General features: G+C 38.9%; 1 protein-coding gene and 1 long non-coding RNA gene across 3 annotated transcripts in view; one reads left to right on the forward strand and one right to left on the reverse strand.

Annotated features, from left to right (window-relative positions):
* Nucleotides 1-630: 630 nt before the first annotated feature.
* MAGI3 (membrane associated guanylate kinase, WW and PDZ domain containing 3) overlaps nt 631-21,639 on the reverse strand; it is a 289,692-nt gene continuing 268,683 nt past the window's right edge. Inside the window, exons 17-22 of one of the 2 annotated variants that reach the window (XM_017524274.2) lie at nt 14,611-14,713; nt 13,703-13,829; nt 12,988-13,131; nt 5,178-5,316; nt 4,206-4,296; nt 785-3,634 (exon numbers count right to left, since the gene is read on the reverse strand). In XM_017524274.2, the coding sequence (XP_017379763.1) occupies nt 4,247-4,296; nt 5,178-5,316; nt 12,988-13,131; nt 13,703-13,829; nt 14,611-14,713 (563 nt within the window). In that variant the 3' untranslated portion in view covers nt 785-3,634; nt 4,206-4,246. Of the gene's footprint in view, nt 3,635-4,205; nt 4,297-5,177; nt 5,317-12,987; nt 13,132-13,702; nt 13,830-14,610; nt 14,714-21,639 lie in introns of both variants that reach the window. The other variant, XM_017524272.2, reaches the window with a different exon arrangement.
* LOC119470472 lies at nt 4,291-4,989 on the forward strand. Its single transcript, XR_005199383.1, has 2 exons — nt 4,291-4,684; nt 4,918-4,989. It is a non-coding gene; the product is annotated as an uncharacterized LOC119470472 (long non-coding RNA).

Here is a 21,639-nt window from a genome sequence, read left to right on the forward strand (position 1 = left end):
TTACAGCCTGAGCCACTGTGCCCAGCTGTGGGTTTACTTTTAGTATGAGTTCTTGAAATGGTAGGTAGGAATTTATTTTTCACATTAAAAGAGAGTATTAAATTAACCATGATCTTGAAGTAGGTTTTAGCCATTTTTCATACTGAGTTAAATAAAAACACTTCATTCTAAGTATAAAACTAAATAAATGACCTTTAAAAATAATGTGAATTGTTAGTCTAATGAAATGGAATTTTGTGACCTTGTGGTAAATGGACTTATGTTACTATATCCATTATAAACGTCTAGTAGCTGAATTTCCAATAAGAAACTTTATTGTCTCCCCAATAGTGTTAAGGAAGGATTTTTTAGTAGCAAATTATCTACCCAAAGCTATTTTCTTTACAATGAAAGATGAAAAATGGGTATAATGATATTCAACTCTGAACAATTTCAAACTCTATGTGTAAACAAAAGTATAGCTATAAGAGTCCTCCTGATTTTAGGACTCTAAATGTTTGTTAGTTGGAGAGAGAAAATCTATTTGAGGGCTCAGTCTATGATGGACCTAGCTCCACCATTAGAAAGCAACACTAAACCAATCTGACAGTAAAAAGAAATGCAGGCCATGAACTTTTTTTTTTTTTTTTTAATATCTATATAAAAAATAACGAGCAATTTACAGATCTTTCTCTAGTCAGAACCTCGAGTGTATATAAAGGCACTGTACAATATATCAACATTTACAACCAGTACACCCATATCTTGCTCAGCATTCCAAGGCTGCATTGCTAAGTCAGTATAGAATCAGTACAGAGGTTACTTAGAAAGGAAAAGCCACACAGGACAACATAGGACATCAAAGTTATGTCACGGTTAACAAAAATAGGATTTGTTATCACTAATTGTGGACTATAGGGAAAATAAATAATTTCTGTGGTACTAAATTCTTAGTATTTATCAAGCCTCCTAATAATTTTGCTTTATTTGAATAGTTACAATAGTGTGTAAATACAGTTCTGGATGAAAAGGGATTTCAAAAATCTCACTCTGGGAAGCATGTCTTATCTACAGGGGCTAATACAGTTGTTGGGTTAAAGAGTTTCACAGTCAGACTCCCAGAGGGAAGGACCTGGACATAATGTGCTTCACAACAAGATGAACCCAGGGTGACAGAACAAGTGTGTTTACACACTCCATAAAAGAGTTTTTTATTTTCAGAGGGTGCCTTTATTTATAGATGCTACTGAATGCTGCTTCAGGGAACTGAAAAACCTGATCTATTTTATGGAAGTTAACAGTCTCCAACTTCTAAGAAACATGTTTAACTAGACTTTTTAAAAGAATTCTGAAAATGTGTACAAGCTAATCAGATGTTTAGTCTCCCTTTCTTGTTTTTAAATAAGAAAGTTAATGTAGCTAGAAGTTAAATAAGATCCAGTAAGTACTGTCTACACATTTGTCTTTACTTGCTGGGTAAGACCGTACATAGGTTGTTCTAAACACCCAAGCTTGTACACCTGCTAGCAGAAGAGCTGGTACCCGGACTGTGAAACTGGTTTCGTGATTAAGTCCCTCACATGATCTATACATTTCATTTGCAAATATGCATTATATATTAAAGACTAATGACTTTAGTAGTAGGTAAAGCCAAAATATCCAGAAATAGTTGGTGGTTTTTCTTCAAAGAGCAATAAACACTATTTTCCACATGCTTCTTTATGGTTTCATAATGAAATAACAAATAATAAAAAGGGTGACCTGAGATGCTGCAACTACACATCAATGTTGGATAACACAGCAGGAGATGGACTCTATTGCTTACGTTCTCATTTCAAACATTCAGTTGTAAGTAATATCTTTAACACTTACTTGGAACAACGTATCCAGCCAAATTAAAATAAGCCATAAGAAAGCATCAGTATTGGACTGCATTTTTTTTCTGTAAAGAAGTAGTGATGTTTGGGGGGTTTATTTTTAAACTGGGACATCATCAGCAGCTGTTGGAAGAGACAAGTGCTATCTTTAACGGTGAGTTGACAGTCTCTTCTTCTGCGAGGACTCAAATATTTCTCTCTGTAAACATGCAACATGCTATTGAGAACATCAACTTCCAAGCCAAACCTAACTTTTTCTTTACTGTGGAAATAGCTGAACGAGAAGGATAAAAACAGACATGATACAGTAGATAACTTGGCACAAATACAAAGTGAGTTGTGACCACATTGTTAATATCAACATTTGTTCAGACACTCATGAAGACGAGCTGGGCAGCCTGAGCAGGGCGGGTCAGATGAGCATGTGGATGCAGCTCCTTCCTGAGTGCAAGGGAGGGCAGCCAGCCAAGGGGACAGTTGGTTCTTAGCAATTCTAAGGCCTTTCATGCAGCCTAGGTAACTTGATGCTCACATTAACATGTACTTATCTGTTTCAGAATATCTGAAAAGAAAAAGGCTTTTTTTTTTTTTTCCTGGAAAAATGCTGCTGTAAGAAAAGATTACAACTTGTGTTTCTTTGTTTTATACTAAAGGTTACTGCCGTTTCTCAGCCATACCAGCAGTGCCTGCGACTTTATTTCCACTCGGCACCTTCCAGGGCCCTGGCGTTATCGGTGCTTTCCTACCTGGAGAACTACTTTCAGGTTTGAATCTTCCAGTCTCTTTGTTTTTGTCAGCTGCCTCTAGTTCTTTCCCTTTGTGATCTTCTATTTTGTTTGAAACTATCTTCTCTTTAGGTTCTTGCTTCAGCCTCTTTTCTGATATCTGGACATTTTCTCCAATTTTATCATTACTAGAACTTGTTTCTCCTATGGTTACTTTCTTTCCTTTTTCATTTTCAGATTCTACTTTACTTGTAGTGTTACTCGTCTTTCTGGATTGAAGAGGCTTCTCAACCATCCTTTTGGTTTTTTTCTCTGGAGACCTTGTTCTGCTTTTTTCCAACTGATTCTGCTTTGCATCTATCCTGATGACGCCTGACTTTTCCTTCCCATCTGGGATCTCCTCAGCATTATCGCCTGCATGGCCTGCTATTCTTCGACACTTACCCTCTAATAATTTGGCTTCAGCATTTGATGGATCTTTGCTTCCTTCAATTTTTTGCTGCTTCTTCGGGCTGGCAGACCGACCTCTACTTTTTCTGCACTGATCTTGTCCAGAACCTGCCCTGGTGCTGCTGACCTGACAACTTTTATTTTCCCCCTTGCTGGGGCTGAGGGATCGATCTCTGGGTCTTCTTTTGGGGTCATTTTTTAGAGGACTAGGAATCTTATCCAAATGTTCCTCTGAATGCTGATTGGTTGGCTTTTTGGGACTAACTGATCTGCCTCTTTGGGTAACACCATTTTCTACTTCTAATAGATTTTTCTTGTTACTGTGCCCATGATTGCTGGGTGGATCCCTCTTACTCACATTTTTCTGGAGAAGAGACTGATGCTTTATCTCAGGCTGATTTTCATTTAAAGTGCTTTTCCTTTCAGGCACAATGTCCTTAAATTCTTCTCCCTTTTCACATATCTGAACTCTCATTAAGGATTCTTCAGTTACTGGCACGTGAGACTCTTCAAATATGGAAGCAGAGTGTGAAGATGGGGGTAATGGTGACTGTTCATCATAAATCACATTTGAAGATAAAGGATTATTAATATCCCAATCACCTAAAAAAGTGATTTGAATGGAACATTAAATTTTAGAATTATAAATAGGAACAATACGTTTTGAACTTTGACAGCCATCTGAATTGTACTGACTGCTTAAAAAGCTTATGAGTGTTTTATACAGTCTATATGTTTACAACATATCTCTATAAAGGCAGACGTGTATAGACATCTGTTCATACATGAAGGATAGGTTGTTTATATAGATATTTTTTCCAATTACATATAATTAGTGAGATATGATCTGTAAATTCTCTATTAGTAAAGCCCCGTCAGAACTTACAAGTTACAAAAAGTTGAACCAAATTACCTGGTCCAAGAAGCTCACTAATTATTATTAATGGATATAGTTTAGGATATGGCAAAATCACTAATAAAGGAAACCAAACTGTGGTAACCAGAATGAGGCTCATGGGCATTTGTAAATAGTTCTCTTGCATTAAGCTGTCAAATTTAATGTCAAAAGGAGACTGAAAAGTGCAGAAGATAGAAATAGATGTACTTAACAGCATCATTTTTAATTTAAAAGAAAACAAAAGAAGGAAGTGATTTACAAGACATGCAAATTTACCAAGTCTTTTTAAGGAAAGACCAAGAAAAGCCCTGAAAGCCTTAATGTTGCTCGGGTTTCACGTAGGAGCACAGACCGGAAGGAGCCAAACCTGAAGAGGGAAGAGAAAAAGCCTAGGACTATGTGAAAAAAAAAAAAATCAGTGCAGTTAGCAAAGATGTCACTGGGAACGTATGATTTACAAGCAGATGGTGGAAGATAATACAGCCAGAGAATCATAAGCTGGAAGGGTACTGTAGGAGATTATGTCTACACTCATCCCTCAAAAGCGGTGGGATGGGGTGGGGTAGGGCTGGGGGTGGGGAGCTAGATGAGGCAGTTACTGCGTGGGTGTGGTACTGCCTTTATTTCTAGAATAGTGCACTCAAACAATAGTGACTTTCAAATACCATGGTATTTCAGAACATGCAGTGGAAACCCAGGAAGTTTAACGTTAATACGGGACAGACAAGGTCTCGGGTCCAGCTCCCTGTCTGCAGGTAGGGTGAGAGCAACTTGTTTTTGCCGAGTCATCAGAAAAGCCTTAAGTTTTCAGGCTCCTTACTCCTTACAGTATAAACCTATCTTGCTTTACAGAAATAAAAATGTTTGTTGGTAATGTGTAATTAGCCAAGTAAGGGAAAATCTGGGATGTTTTGAAGAGATTTAAAATGTTTTTTTAATGACATGTAAATCATTTGCCTCTAATACACTTGATTTTTTTTTTCTACAGGCACATTTCTCTATGAAAACTACTATATATTTTTTTCTGATTGAATTTAAAATATATTCCATTCCAACAAAATTTCTACTTGACAAAGTCACTTGTTTTCTAATACTTATAACTCTGCTATGTAACTAGCTTTTGATGGTTCTAGGGTTCATCTCTGAATTAACTAGTAAAATATCCATCCTCTCCAAATAGATATTCCTTTTCTTCTGCCCCCTCCCTAAAATACAACTTTTCAGCTACCAGTGGGCTACTTTACTTACCATGGTCAGGTATCAAGCCAGTTCCTGGCCTCAGCAGAAGAAGAACTTTATTTCCACCAGCCTGAATGAGCTCAATGGCTCGAGTATGTGTGATTCCTTGTGTAGGTTCCCCATTGATTTCAACAATCTGGTCCCCAACCTAGACAGAACATTTACAGGAACAACATGAAACTGTGCATCCTTCGTAAATCAAACTTGCTAAGTGATTCTTTCATTTGTAAAATATCTAATGTGTACCCAGTGCTGCCATGCAAGAGTTGATGAGAGGACAGATGGCAGCAACAGGAAGAGACAGTGTCCAGTTTTACTCAAAAAATCCTACACAGGAAAGTTTTATGTGGCTAGTAACTAAGATCGGGGTATCTTCAAATCAAGAGTCGGGCCAGACGCAGTGGCTCACGCCTGTGATCCCAGCACTTTGGGAGGCTGAGGCAGGTGGATCACAAAGTCAAGAGATTGAGACCACCCTGGCCAACATGGTGAAAGCCCATCTCTACTAAAATACAAAAATCAGCTGGGCATGGTGGTGCACGCCTGTAGTCCCAGCTACTTGGGAGGCTGAGGCAGGAGAATTGCTTGAACCCAGGAGGTGGAGGTTGCAATGAGCTGAGGTCACGCCATTGCAGTCTAGCCTGGGTAACAAGAGTGAGACTCCATCTCAAAAAAGAAATCAAGAATCAAATCCATAATTTTCTAAATTTATAGAAATCAAAAATTTATAAATTTATAGAAATCAAATTTAGAATGTTAATGAAATTCTAAAATTTGATTCTTGATTTGAAGATGCCGAGATCTTTACTAGCCATATGAAACTTTCCTGTGTAGGATTTTTAGAAGTAAACCTGGTACTTCCTATGTGGGCTTTTTATGAGTGAGTAAACCTGGACACTGTCTCTTCCTGTTGCTGCCATCTGTCCTTTCATCAACTCTCATGTGAAAGCACTGGGTACACATTAGACACTTCACAAACAATCCAAATGATACTACAGAGCTATGTCTAAATGTGGAGGGTACTTTCAAACTTGAGCTGAATCTTAAATGTATCTCCTAAACCTGGGCAGAGGGCTCTTTATCTTTGAAGCCTTTCCTGGCCTCCAGGGAAAACTGTGTATTCCTTTGAACTGCCACCATGTCCTGTACATACATGAGGCATTTGAATAAGATTAAATTTCTTAAAGCTTGAAGAATAGATTAATATGAGCATTTATTTAAAACCAGTAACTGGCATAAAGTTAGTGACATTAGTGTAAAATAATTTCTCAAGAAAATAAACATAAAACTACGGATCAGAGTAAGATATACCTCAGTACTATTGTGATGTACTAGAAATGTCTATTTACTTATATATTTTTTTGAGATGGAGTCTTGCTCTGTCATCCAGGCTGGAGTGCAGTGGCACCATCTTGGCTCACTGCAAACTCTGCCTCCAGGGTTCAAGCAATTCTCCTGCCTCAGCCTCCAGAGTAGCTGGGACTATAGGCGCACACCACCACACCTGGCTAATTTTTGTATTTTTGGTAGAGATGGGGTTTCACCATGTTGGCCAGGCTGGTCTTGAACTCCTGACCTGATGATGTACTCATCTCGGCCTCCCAAAGTGCTGGGATTACAGTTGAGCCACCACGTCTGGATTTTCTGAATTATTTTAAAAGAAAAAGGGAAATATGGAAAAGTCAAGTATAACTTTGCAATGGACCTAATTAAAGATAATGATGGTACTGATTTTAAATCTATTTCAAGTAAATATGTGTTCATGAACTCTGGATTGGATAAAGAAAATGTGGCTAGGCTCAGTGGCTCGCGCCTGGAATCCCAGCATTTTGGGGGGAGGGAAGATCACGGGGGCAAGAGAGTAAGACTCTGTCTCAAAAAAAAAGAAAAAAAAAAAAAAGATACATATACACCATAGAATACTATGCAGCCATAAAAAGAGCAAAATCATGTCCCCTTTGCATCAACATGGTTGGAGCTGGAGGCCATTATCCTAAGCAAACTAATGCAGAAACAAAACCAAATACCACATTTCTGACTTATAAGTGGGAGCTAAACACTGAGTACACAGGGACACAAAGATGAGAACAGACACTGGGGAATACAAGATGAGGGAGGAAGGAGAGGCTCAGGGGCTAAAGCCTGCCTATTGGGTACTATGCCCACTACCGGGGAGATGGAAAATGAACTCACTCATCCTCCAAGCCTCAGCATCACACAATATACCTGTGTAATAAACCTGTACATGTACCCCTGAACTTATAATAAAAGTTGAAAAAAATCTATTTCAGGGTGACATGTAAATGAAGGATACTGACTTCAAAACAGAAACATTAAACAATGGCATATTACTGAAATTCCAAAAAGCAAATATTCAAATATTTGTAAGAGCTTACTAAAACAATCCAGAAGTTCCTCTGAGTTGAAGCTAGCTATAAGGTAACTAAAGAATAAAAATAATAAACCAATCCAGAAGTAACAAAACAGAAGGACTCTATTTGACAAAGGTCAGTGGACCAGCTCTTTCTACACATACAGCATGGCACAAGTGGCCAGGAGGCCGTGGTTCACATCCTGTGCTCTACCTTTTTCTAGCGTTGTGGTCTCATTTTTCTCATCTGTTAAATGAGAATAATATTAGTACCTACTTTCTAGGGTTCTGGAAGGACTTAAGATAAAACATGATTATACAGAAAGTACCAATACTAGTTTTCAAGCTATTTTAAAGTGTATCATTATGAAGATTTAACTGTAGACTGAATTTTTTGCACAATGCAAAAATATTCAAGTCAACTATGAAATAGACTAAGGGTCTTGTTGCATACTTCTTTTAAACAAGGGAGGTTTACTCTTGAAAAAATGGAGGAGATCAGAAACAAGATTGATGGATTTAATATGTAAAATGAAAACACCTTAACAAAACCAACCAAAGTAAGACAACAGGATGGAGAATAATTTAAAAACCCCTTATTATCCAGAATAGGTAAGTGAAACAAAAGCCAATACTTAGATTTCCCTTGATAACTGACGGAAGAAGAATCATTTTCATGAGGCGATATAGGTAATAAGCACTAGATATATAAGCCTGCTGATAAAGGAAAAAGTAGATAGTATTTAGACCCTGCTTTGGGTTTATCTTGTAAAACATGTTTGAGGTTATAGTTTATTTCAATCACATTCTTTAGCTTAAGCTCTCCAAAACTGTAATACTTTTTATTTTACTGCAATAAACTGGAAATAAAACTTGTAATTGAACAGACTTGCCACCAGGTGTCATTTTTGTTTAACTTTAAAACTGAATTTGGGGGAAAGGCGGGGAGCCATTGCTTTAAGATTTACTGTTAGGCCCTCAAAGTGGGAGAAGTTCTGCAGAGACCTACACAAAACCACAGATAAAAAAATCCACCCAGTAAACATCTTTTTAAAATTTTAAGTCACTTTAAAAATGTCATAAAAAATAAATGGGAGAAAACTTCTTTTGATAAACAGAAGATTCAAGTTCAGTTTTGTATTATTGAAAAATAATTAGGCCAGGCACGGTGGCTCATGCCTGTAATCCCAGCACTTTGGGAGGCCGAGGTGGGTGGATTATCTGAAGTCAGGAGTTCGAGACCAGCTTGACCTACATAGTGAAACCCATCTCTACTAAAATACAAAAATTAGCTGGGCGTGGTGGTGGGCACCTGTAATTCTAGCTACTTGGGAGGCAGAGGTTGCAGTGAGCCAAGATCATGCCATTGTACTCCAGCCTGGGCAACAGAGCAAGACTCTCTCTCAAAGTAATAATAATAATAATATATAATATGGGGACAAAGAAGAGAAAGGAAAGACAAATGAAAGGGAGGGAAAAAAATGAACCAAAAGAAAAGAAGTAGGAAGAACAGAGAAAAAGAATGTTCCCTTTTTTAAACAAATCATTATCTTTTTAGGCAGTCTTGTTTTAAAAACAACATCCACTACAAATGTATTAAAATTACAAAATAATATTTCTGTCACATGGCTTACATTATCTTACAACCTGTTAAGAAACTATCTGCCTCTCAGTGAAATCCATCCAAACTGGACACAAGCCAAGACCTGACAAAGCAGAAAGCACATGGACCGAGCTTCAAGGACAAAGGACCAGGGTCACACCTGGGTCACACTGGCCTTCACAGGCTGAGTGATCTATGCAAGTGACTAAGTCTCCTTGAGCCTCAGTTTTAAATCTGTAAGTGAGGATAATGTCACCTACCTCAGAGTAATTAATATAAGTAAAAACACATGTTGTATGGGAAATGCACATTGCCTCAAAGACAGTAAACTCGTAATATTTTCTAAATCTGATTCTGTTCTATGTTAAATATTTAAGTTTGATACTATTTCCTAATATGAATTTTTTCCATTCAGCTATTTCTCACTTCCTCATCTCAGAACTTTTTTTTTTTCTCCCTCCTCTCTAAATCTTAACCAGATTGAAAGGAAGAACCTCTCAATGACTCTCAATACCCTTCCATCTGTTACAAGTTAACATTTTCCTGTTTTCTTAATGACACTACTAAGTTTTCTGCTAATTACTTCATATATCCCCAGTCCTGTTCACCCAATAGTAAGTGCTGAGAACTAATCTTAGAAATTAAAAAAACAGGCCGGGCGCGGTGGCTCATGTCTGTAATCCCAGCACTTTGGGAGGCCAAGGCAGATGGATCACGAGGTCAGGAGTTCGAGACCAGCCTGACCAACATGGTGAAACCCCATCTCTATGAAAAATACAAAAATTAGCCAGGTGTGGTGCCGTGTGCCTATAATCCCAGCTACTCAGGAGGCTGAGGCAGGAGAATCGCTTGAATCCGGGAGGCAGAGGTTGTGGTGAGCTGAGATTGTGCCGTTGCACTCCAGCCTGGGTGACACAGTGAGACTCCATCTCAAAAAAAAAAAAAAAATTAAAAAACAATAATTCTCTCAGTATCTAGAATTATCATGCATCCATTATACTCTTTCAACAAGTATCTATGGGGCACCTGATATGAACGGTCAAGGCACTATATGCTGGAGATATGGAATAAAAGTATAGGACACAAAGTACAGCTGTCAACTTAATAAAGGGAGAGGAGGAGAGGCAAGCCGGGGAGGCAGAAAGAGGCATTCAGGTGGCTCCACGGTGAGAGTGTCAGCTGGAGATAAACTCTTATCATTTGGACATCAGTAACATTTTATTGAGCACTAGTTATATGCAAAGCCCTCGTGAGCTTTATCAAGTCAAGATTTTGATAATTTAATAGCCCCAAAAGTGACTTCTCTGAAAAGCTGACATTTTCTTACAGGTTAGAACACACTGGGGCCTAAGAGTTAATTGCTTATTTGCTTTTGTTTTTAGAGTTTAATCTTAAAATAAAAGCTGATTTCATCATTAAATTCTAAAGTTTCTGCTCATTCATAAAGCATGTTATGTTGTTTTTTAATTGAGGACGTTTTGTTGTATTGCTCAGACTGGTCTTGAACTCCTAGGCTCAAGTGACCTCCTACCTCAGCCTCCTAAGTAGCTGGGATTACAAGCATGTGCCACCGCTCCTGGCTAAGAATTACATGTTTAGAACTAGACTTTGTCTGCTTTAAGGCCTGTTTGCCTTTTGTTTATTGAGATTAGTGGATCTGAAGATTATGTTTGGAACCAACATTTAAAACATATCCTAATTTATCATTTAATTGGATTTTGTGACAATATATACAAAGGAAGAGTTAAAAACGCAGATGTAAACTAACTGAATAGGTTGTGTGTGTGTGTCTGTGTGTGTGTGTGTGTGTGTGTGTGTGAGAGAGAGAGAGAGAGAGAGAAAAGAGAGAGACAGAAGAGAGGAGGGGAGGGGAAAGGACCAAGAAAACCAGGAATAAATATGCCATCCTCTGTAAACAGTGTCTCGAGATGCTCTTATTAAGACTTTAAGAAGTACTTGGACTGTGTATTTTACATATGATTCTGGATTTTGCAGATGAGGAAACTCAGGTTCAGAGAAGTTACGTAGGGGTACACAGCTAGAAGGTGGCAGAACGAGTTCAAGTCTTGCCCTGTCTGATTTCCAAGCCCACGTTCTCGTCACTGTATGAAACTGCATGAGAAAGTAGATCCAGCAGTTCTTGATGAGCTATAGTAACAGCATTTGGCCATCAGCTGCTCTTTGTCATGAACACTCTGCAGCGTTGGCTCTGTGGCTCTGCACGCTCCGCCTTCCCTTTTTCTTTATCTTCTCTAGTCATTACATGCCTTGCTCAGTTCTGCCCTTGGCTCACTACTCTCTAAATATTCTTTTTTAGTGATTGTATTTACCACAAAGATTTCAATCATCACTTCTCAGTAATGTGGCAATCTGGGCTTCTACCACTAGTAGTAATTGCCTGCTAAACATTTACACCTGCTCTACCAGCTGTTCCCTTCACCTCAACATGACTCAAACTTACTACATCATCAGTCTTTACCATATCCTTTCTCCCCTTGGTCTCCCTAACGGTTTTTGTAATACAGATGGGGCAAGGCTTCTGAGTCATCCTTTACTCTTCCTTTTCCTTCATCCCTCATTTAAGGATACTTGTTGGTCACCTAGTCTGGTCCTTTCTTCACTGACAGTTGAATTCACAGGCACCTCTTATCTTCCATTCAAAATGTCACCATTCAAGTTATACTCCCACCACTACCACTTCATGCATAAATTACAGCTACCTTGATTCCCTTCATCCTGCACACCACTAACAGATTTCTATCAGCAGATTGCTCTGAGGGGAAATTCCTGGCTGAAAAGCCTCACGTGGCTTCCCACTGTCTAGGATCTTTATGCCTGTGACCCATCTGCTTTGATATTCTCATTTCCTCTATTCCTCTATGTATTTTCTAAGTAAAATCTATGTAAATTCAACCATTTGAAGTTCCCTGTACATGACTTATACTTTCTTCATTTTGCCCCATTGCTCATTTATTCAGCCTGGAATGTTTTCTCTCCTCAATTTCTCCCTATTGAAATCCTATGCACCTGTCAACGCCACCTATTCCGTGAAATCTTTTCTCTTCACCCCTTTGAACTTGTGCATGTGTCTGGTCATTCTGAGGAGGGATAATATCTTATTTTGGATCACTCTCCCAACTCATTCAGTAGCAGACATAAGGCTTTGGGGAATGCAAACACTCAGTATGTGTTTATGAAATGAGTAATGGGAGTGAAATGAAAAATTCAAAACTGCAATCACTGAGAAGCATCTTTTCTAATAATTACTAGAATATACCATCTAATAATTACCAGGATCATCTGCCTTTCTAATTGAATGAGTTGAGAATATCTATGATGGAATACTACTGATGTGAATTCTAGTCCTTGAAACAATGATAAATGTTCAGAGCCATGCTTTTCAGCCTCTAGTTACTGCTCCGGGTAGCTAAGATGGGGGAAAAAAATCCTTGGCCTACTGTTCCCTGAAAACAGTTAAAGATTCTAGTTGATCCTTGCTTTCTCAAGACTCTTATTAAGATGAAAAGTATGTATTATTTATTAATTTGTTTACCCTCAGATGTTGACTATGTGAATAAGAAATGAATTTTCTTATTGACTAAGGTCAAGAAGCCAAAAGTAGCATAACTGCAATACGGTCTAGCAGACTAAAGAGAAGAAATGAAATCAGCAGGATGTTAGAAAAGCAAAATGACAAGCATTTGCCTTTTTTAGGTTTCAGTGAAGACAAATCCTGCTTTTTAGATTTAAGAGGTTTCTGCATTCCCTTTATATCGATTATTAATATCTTTTGAAGTTTCCAGTCTAGAGCTGGAACCTAAGGTTACAGACAGAAGCCAACTCACATGAATTCTGCCATCTTTGATGGCAGGACCATCTTCAGCAAGACGAAGGATGAACAGCCCCATGTTGTACTCCTTCCCCCCTCGGAGGCTGAATCCAAATCCCCGGGGGCCTCTCTCCAGCTCTACTGGGTAACAACCAAGGCTCTAGAGAGAAAGAAGTATAAGAAAAGCAAGTTCTCATGGATTGTCTATTTACATTTTGAAGAAAGACTACTTCTATAGCTGAGAGAAATGATTTATCCTCTCAATGTGCATTTCTATATTGTAAAGAAGGAATGTAAATTTTGGTGGAAGGGCTACTTAATTTTTATAAATGCAGTGTAAATTAATCTGAAGGTTACATGTCTTCTCTAGTTGGTCAATGTGCAATGGGACAATCAGAGAACAGAATTTTGGAAAGTGTATCCTTTAAGTAGAGTTTGACTAATTTTTCTGAAAAACAAATAACAAACAAAAAAACCCTAATTTGATCATCTAAAATACTATTCTAAGTACTTAACCAAGGGTTCAGAGTTCTCCTGCCCTAGGGGAAACTTTTCTTTCACTCCTGACATTCTCTCATGGATGCCAGCAGAATGCCAAACACATGGCAGGTCTTCGAGAATTATTAGTCTTGGAAACAAATTTATCTGAATTGATTTGCAATAAAAATTCAAAAAGGCCAGTGACATGGCAACTCAAAATATCACTCCGCATCTGGGGGATGTTTGTTTACCTGATTGTGCCGAGTGCCTACAACTGAGATTACTGCGGTGTCAGGCTGTGCAAGGTGCTTGTGGTCTGACCAAGAATGTCTGTAGGAAGTGGAGACATCTTTTCCAATTTCACCTTCTAGGGCACTTCTACAAGACAGAGAAATCAAGTCACTCTCTGAACTGAGAAAATGAAAAACAGTCTAAAGGCAGATTAATTTGTTTTCTTTTAAAAGCTCAACTTTGCCATTTTCCCTCTGACAAACCACTATGAAGACAGACTATATCTAAAATCAGAGAGGTACTAGGAGAAACCCCATCATTAACGCCAACATAGCTTGTAGTCTGTCAACATCCCCAATTTTCTTAAGGACATCTCAGAGTAGTTTATATCAAAGAAAACTGCAATCAAATAACTACACCAGAGGGCAGATAAGCTGACCTTGTCACAGTGAAAAATGGCTCTCCTGCAGCACCAATGCCTGTGAAGATGCTGGATTTTTGGAAATCCAGTTTTTGTTTCGTGGCTAATATTTTCAATGAAGGAGGACACAAATACACACAAAATCCTGCTCTGCTCAGGTGGTCTGATAACATAGCAATCCATATGGGTCTGTATCTTCCCTTTGAAAACTACTGAAGAGCAAGAGTAGCAAAGCCAGATGCCATCATTTCTTTCTAGTCCTCGCATGTCAGGCACGATTGGATAATTATGCGGTGCCTGGGACGGAGGCTGGGAGAGGGATGACGGCACTGAATGGGTGGAGGCAATGGGGAAGTATCTGAGGAGCAGGCGAGAGTATTAATTTTGACCTCAACAGCTGGCATCTGCATTACTGTAATGGGGGGGTGGATGATGGGGAATGGGATTATGAAGAGTTGAGCAATAAGGAGAGAATAAGGGAAAAAAAAAACCTGAGAATAGCCCCACCTGTCCCCAGGTATGTGGCTGGCCTGTGACTGTCCCATGGGCCTGTGCTGCAGGGCTGGGCTTTGCCTGGCTGAGTTTGTTCCTGATGGTGGACCATGATGCTCTGTTCAAATGAGAAAACAATAGAAATAAGAACTTGTACATAAAATGTGAAGGCCGAGTGGATCTGTGAAAGCGAGACGGTAACAGATGGCTGTTGCTGTCCTGACTTTAGTGGCTTTAGCATGAACAGCACTATTGTCAGCTGTCCGGAACTGGCACATTAGCATCTTTTCCCCTGTGGCTTTTGATTACTCTTTATGTCTCAAGAGAACAGGAATCATATTACGTCCCCATTTTCACCTTTGTTTTAGCCATCCAAACATCATAAAATGCAGAAATAAACATAATATTTATAGAGAAGACAGAGCTCCAGGAATATTCTATGGGTTTCCAGAGCACACACCTAATAACTGGTAACCCATTCTAGATAACGAAGCCAGGTGTCAGGAATGCTGGAACATGGAGGCCAGTCTGCAAGCCACACTCACACCTTTGAACCTGCATCTTTAATATAGGAGCAGTTATTTTGCCTGATACCAAGAACCAAAGACAAACTTATAGAATCATCCTGAGGGCTAAAAAATGTTCATAAATATCCTACTGCTTCTATTTTCCCAGAACACAAACATAGGTGAAAAACATTACATTTGTTTCTGTATCATTCCCAACAGCTCTGGACCCCCTGCTGTTCCTTGAAGGCAGCTTTCATAGCTAAGCATGGTGACTGTGTGCACCTAGAACTAGATGGCAAGAAGCCGACAATTAAATGAGATGCCTAAGGCTGGCAGACTCATATTTTTAAAGTTAAAACTTCTGAACATTTTATTATGTTTAAATATAAAAGTTCAGGATACTTGAAGTATCAGAGAGAGAGAGTACAGCTTAATGATTAAGATCATGAACTCTGAGCAAGATGGACAGAGTTTAAGCCTCAACGCATTATTTGCTAGCAACGTGTTCTTCAGCAAATCTGTTATGTTCTCTGTGCTTTGAATCATCTTGTCTATAAAAGGGGAAATATGGTTACCTCACTGGGTTATAGTATCAAAGAAGCTTATAAATGTACATGCTTAGAACAGTGCCTGGCATATAATAGTCACAATATAACAGTTTTTATTTTAAGTATCATCATTATCATCATCATCAAAATGATAGCTCTCATTTGGGGTTGCATTTTTCCTTAAGTAGATATTCTGAAATCTTCACCTTGCTTTATAAAAATGTTAAGTGTAGAGGATATTTTAAGTTAGAAAAACATGTGGAAGCTGATAAAACCTGAATCTTAGAATGTAATAGCAAAAATCTCATGTTAAAGATAAGAGATATGAATATTAGGAAGCAGTTTCCATTGAGAAAGCTAAAACTTCAGGCTTTACAATAATACATGCATCACTATTTTATGGCTTTGATTAAGTTGTTACTTTCCAAAGTTTTGTGAGACTAAAAACACAGATAAATCGCTTACTTTTATGGAAAAACTTCTTGTGTCTAGAAGCTAAAGAATACTCTAAAAACACAGGCAAGAGAGTAGAAAGTGGCAGGAGGACAGAAATGGTCTATGGCCAAGCCAAGTGGCCCCTGAGTTCTATGCTCTCTGGCTGCTGGGCTTAGGTGTGAACATGGATTTAACAATGTGTACCAGACCTGGAGATGTGGAACCAACCTCAGGAGCAGAACCTATCCAGAGGGTTGTGTTTCCTCTTTAAAGTCAAATATTCCAGGAAGGGAGGGTGGGGGTGGAGTGGGCTTTGAGTGGGCTATGAACCTTTGCTTTTTTTTTTTTTTTTGAGACCTGGAAATTGGATGCCCTTTTATATTGCTATCATGAATTTTATTTTTCCTGAGTAACTTTAACAAGTTGCTTACACTGACCTCTTAACTGCTCTTTTTGCCACCAAAGATTACAGTTTTAACACACAGGTTGAATCATGCCACTGCCTTGGATGAAAACCTATGGTGGTCCTTATTTGCAAAGGTATATGCCACAACTGAGAAAAATAAAAATAAAAAAAAGACAAAACAAACAAACAAACAAAACCTATGGTGGGCTGGGTGTGGTGGCTCACACCTGTAATCTCAGTGCTTTGGGAGGCCGAGGTGGGCAGATCACCTGAGGCGGGAGTTCAAGACCAGCCTAGCCAACATGGCAAAACCCTGTCTCCGCTAAAAATACAAAAATTAGCTGGGTATGGTGGCACACACCTGTAGTCCCAGCTTCTTGGAAGGCTAAGGCAGAATAATTGTTTGAATCCAGGAGGCAGAGGTTGTAGTGAGCTGAGATTGTACCACTGCACTCCAGCCTGGGTGACAGAGCGAGATTCTGTCTCAAAACAAAACAAAAAAACCTGTGGTGTGTTTTCTTGCTCATAAGCTACTATCCAACCTTGTTACTCAGGCACTCCTGCCTTTCCATTTCACCTCATGTTCAAAATGTCATCTCCTCTGTGAAATCCTACCTGGCGTCTTAAGCACACTGTGATCACAATGTTCTCACAGGATTTCCCATACTGCGTCACAAGCTGACAGAACACCTGACTCTCCTGCTAGACTCTGAATGCCTTGATTGCAAGAAACACCTCAGTTATCTCGATATTCCTGTACTCACTAGACATTTCCAGAAGTTCTTCCACATGTACTTCTGGGGTATGTCAATTTCAAGTTACCTTAGTGCCTAGTATAGAGTTGGATTCTCTTCTGTCACTGTAAATTCATGGTTACTACGAAGGGGATTGAAACTGATAGGGAAATTCTGTCTACCGACAAGATGACTGGGAGATACTTGCACCTTTGCATGTGGTCAATAATTTATTGGCTTTACTACCTTGGCTATAATAATATGTGTATAACAGCAGAGCAGGACAATAGAAATAATCTGACCAATTCCAAGTTACCCTTTAACTTCCATTCTAGATAAGAGATTTCAGTTCCAGGCAGAATGTACCACAAATTGGTGCTTACTTTTAAAGTTACATGTTTTTTGTTGTCTTCATCCGTTTAAGTAAAACGTCCTATCACTGGTATCCTTTTCATTTTTAGTCCTTCAACCAGTGCTACATGCTACATGGCATCTCCATTTTTTTTTTCTGTTATAAGCTATTTTACTTCACAAAGTCAAATATTTATTCCATAATGTCTAACTGGCCTATCTTCTCTCTGAATTTTATTTGAAAATTCTTTTTTTTTTTTTTTTTCAGAGCTTTGCTCTTGTAGCCCAGGCTGGAGTGCAATGGCATGATCTAGGCTCACCGTAACCTTCGCCTCCCAGGTTCAAGCGATTCTCCTGCCTCAGCCTCCTGAGTAGCTGGGATTACAGGCGTGCGCCACTATGCCCAGCTAATTTTGTATTTTTAGTAGAGACGGGGTTTCTGCATGTTGGTCAGGCTGGTCTCAAACTCCGGACCTCAGGTGATCCACCCGCCTCGGCCTCCCAAAGTGCTGGGATTACAGGTGTGAGCCACAGCGCCTAGCCTTGAAAATTCTTAAAATAGTAAATCAATGGGTTAAGTATAGCTCTCCCTTGATGAGAATTAAATTTTTGCTGGGCTTTCTGTGTATAAGTGTAGGCATATCTTATGTTAGTACACTTCACTTTATTGCTTTTTTTTTTTTTTTTAGACAGATTCTTGCTCTGTTGCCAGGCGCCAGGCTGGAGTGCAGTGGCGCCATCTCGGCTCACTGCAACCTCCGCCTCCCGGGTTCAAGCAATTCTCCTGCCTCAGCCTCCTGAGACGCTGGGACTACAAGTGCGTGCCACCACACCCAGCTAATTTTTGCATTTTAGTAGAGACAGTGTTTCACCATGTTGGTCAGGATGGTCTCGATCTCTTGACCTCATGATCCACCCACCTCAGCCTCCCAAAGTGCTGGGATTACAGGCGTGAGCCACCGCACCTGACCTTTTATTGCATTTTTTATAAATTGAAGGTTTATGGCAACTCTGCATTGGGTGAGTCTATCGGTGCCATTTTTCCAACAGCATGTGTTCACTTTCATGACTATGTCACAATTTGGTAATTCTTCCAATATTTCTAACTTTTTCATTATTATCATATCTATTATGGTGATCTGTGGTCAGTGATCTTTGATCTTTATATTCTTGTACTCACTAGAAATTCCCAGTTCTTCCACCTTTGCTTATTGGGTATGTCAATTTCGAGTTACTTGTCTCTAATTGTTTTTGTGTGCCATGAACCACACTCCTATAAAACGGCAAACATAATTGATAAATACGTGTGTTCTGACTGCTCCATCAACTAGCCTTTCCCCATCTGTCTCCCTCTCCTCAGGCCTTTCCATTCCCTGAGACACACAATATTGAAATCATGACAATTAATAACCCCACAATGTCCTCTATGCATTCAAGTGAAAGAGTTGCACGTCTCTCACTTTACATCAAAAGCTTAAGCTTAGTGAGGAAGGCATGTTGAGACCTGAGACAGGCTGAAAGCTAGGCCTCTTATACCAGTTAGCCAAGTTTTGAATGCAAAAGAAAAGTTCTTGAAGGAAACTGTAAATATTACTCCAGTGAACAAATGAATGATAAGAAAATGGGCTGGGCACGGTGGCTCACACCTGTAATCCCAGCACTTTGGGAGGATGAGGTGGGAGGATCACCTGAGGTCGGGAGTTCGAGACCAGCCTGGCCAACATGGTGAAACCCCATCTCTACTAAAAATATAAAAAAATTAGAAGGGCATGGTGGCGCATGCCTGTAATCCCAGCTACTGAGGAGGCTGAGGCAGGAGAATAGCTTGAACCCATTAGGCAGAGTTTGCAGTGAGCCAAGATCATGCCACTGGACTCCAGTCGGGGTGACAGAGTAAGACTCTGTCTCAAAACAAACAAACAAAAAAAGAAAATGAAACAGCCTTATTGCTGGATACGGAGAAAGTTTTTAGTGGTCTATATAGAAGATCAAACCAGCCACAATATTCTCATTAGCCAAAGCCTAATCCAGAGCAAGTCCCTAACTCTCTTCTATTCTGAGAGCTGAGAGAGATACAGAAGAAAAGTGTGAAGCGAGAAGAAGCTGGTTCATGAGGTTTATGGAAAGAAGTCATCTCCGTAACATAAAGTGAAGCAGCAAATGCTGATACAGAAGCTGCAGCAGCTTCTCCTGAAGATTCAGCTAATATCATTGGTGAAGGTGGTTACACTAAACAATAGATTTTCCAGGTAGACAAAACAGCCTTCAATGAGAAGAAGATGCCATCTAGGACTTTCATAGCTAGAGAGGAGAAGTTAATGCCTGGCTTTAAAGCTTCAAAGGACAGGCTGACTCTCCTGTTAGGGGCTAATGCAGCTGGTGAAATCATATTCTTATTTACCACTCCAAAAATCTTAGGGTCCATAAGAATTATGCTAAATCTACTCTGCCTATGCTCTAAAAATGGAACAATAGAGCCTGGATAATAGCACATCCGTTTACAGCATGATTTACTGAATAATTTAATCCCACTGTTGAGACCTACCGCTCAGAAAAAGAGATTCCTTTCAAAATATCACTGCTTACTGACAATAGTCACTCAAGAGCTCTGATGGAGAAATACAAGGAGATAAATATTGTTTCTCATGCCTTCCAATACAACATCCATTCTGTAGCCCATGGACCAAGGAGTAATTTTGACTTTCAAGTCTTAGTATTTAAGAAATACATTTGGTAAGCTATAGCTGCCACAGACAGTGATTTTTCTATGGATCAAGGCAAAACAAATTGAAAACCTGGAAAGGATTCACCATTCCAGATGACATTAAGAATACTCGTTCAGTATGATATTTTAAGAAATTGCTATACCCACCTCAATCTTCAGCAACCACCACCCAGATCAGTCAGCAACTATCAACATTGAGGCAAGATCCTCCACCAGCATAAAGATTAAGACTTACTAAAGGCCCAGATGATCATTAGCATTTCTTAGCAATAAAGTGTATTTTCATTATGATATGTATATTGTTTTTTGAGACATATTGCTATTGCACACTTAAAAGATTATAGTATAGTGTAAACATAACTTCTATATGCACTAGAAAACCAAAACATTCACGTGACTCACTTTATCGCAACATCCACTACCTAATAGCAGTGGCCTATAACTGAACCTGCAGCATCTCCAGGGTATGCCTATAATAATACACTTAAGAGAAAGCATATTTTCAAAAGATAAAAACAAAATCCACAGTTAACCTCCAGCAATAAACATTATAATCTATGGAGAATCATCTTACCAAGAGTAAGAAAGAACATTTTAAAACTCTATTAAAGGACATAAAAGATGATCTAAATAACTAGAAAGACATTCCATGATCTTAGGTGGGATGACTTAATATGTAAAGATATAAATTCTCCTCCCCCACAAAATATACACACACACACACACACACACACACACACACACACACACACACAATATATCCCCAAAAACTATACTTCAATTTTTTTGGAGGAGCTCAATAATTTGCTCTAAAATTTAATATAGAAAAGTTCCATGAATATGTAGTCAATTTTGAGAGACAGATAGGTTTGCCCTAATAAGCAGATATATTAGGATGTATCACAAACTTACGAATAAAAAAAATAATGAAAAATACACACACATATATTATCAGCCCAAGAACAAATAAACTAATACAATAGAATAGAGAACTTGGAGACTCATGCTTAAAGGGGAAGTTGATATATACAGGAGAGATGGTGTCACAAGTAAACAGAGTAAAGAAGTACTGTCTAAGAGCTGGTGTTGGGAAAACTGGCTCATGGTTGGAATGAAAACTAAAACTACATCCCTCCTAAAACTACATATGAAGGTAGGCTCCAGATGAATTAAAGACCTAAGTACAAAAATCAAAATTATATCTGGTATTAGATCATATAAAAGAAAAATCTTTATGGTGTGGGGGAAAAATGACTTAAAACGTCAAGACTTTAAGCTATAGGTAAAACGTGACAAATTTGATCATATCTAATTAAGAATTTCTGTATAATAAAGG

The sequence above is a fragment of the Cebus imitator genome, unplaced genomic scaffold (assembly GCF_001604975.1).
Source record: "Cebus imitator isolate Cc_AM_T3 unplaced genomic scaffold, Cebus_imitator-1.0 Scaffold32, whole genome shotgun sequence".
Lineage (NCBI taxonomy): Eukaryota > Metazoa > Chordata > Mammalia > Primates > Cebidae > Cebus > Cebus imitator.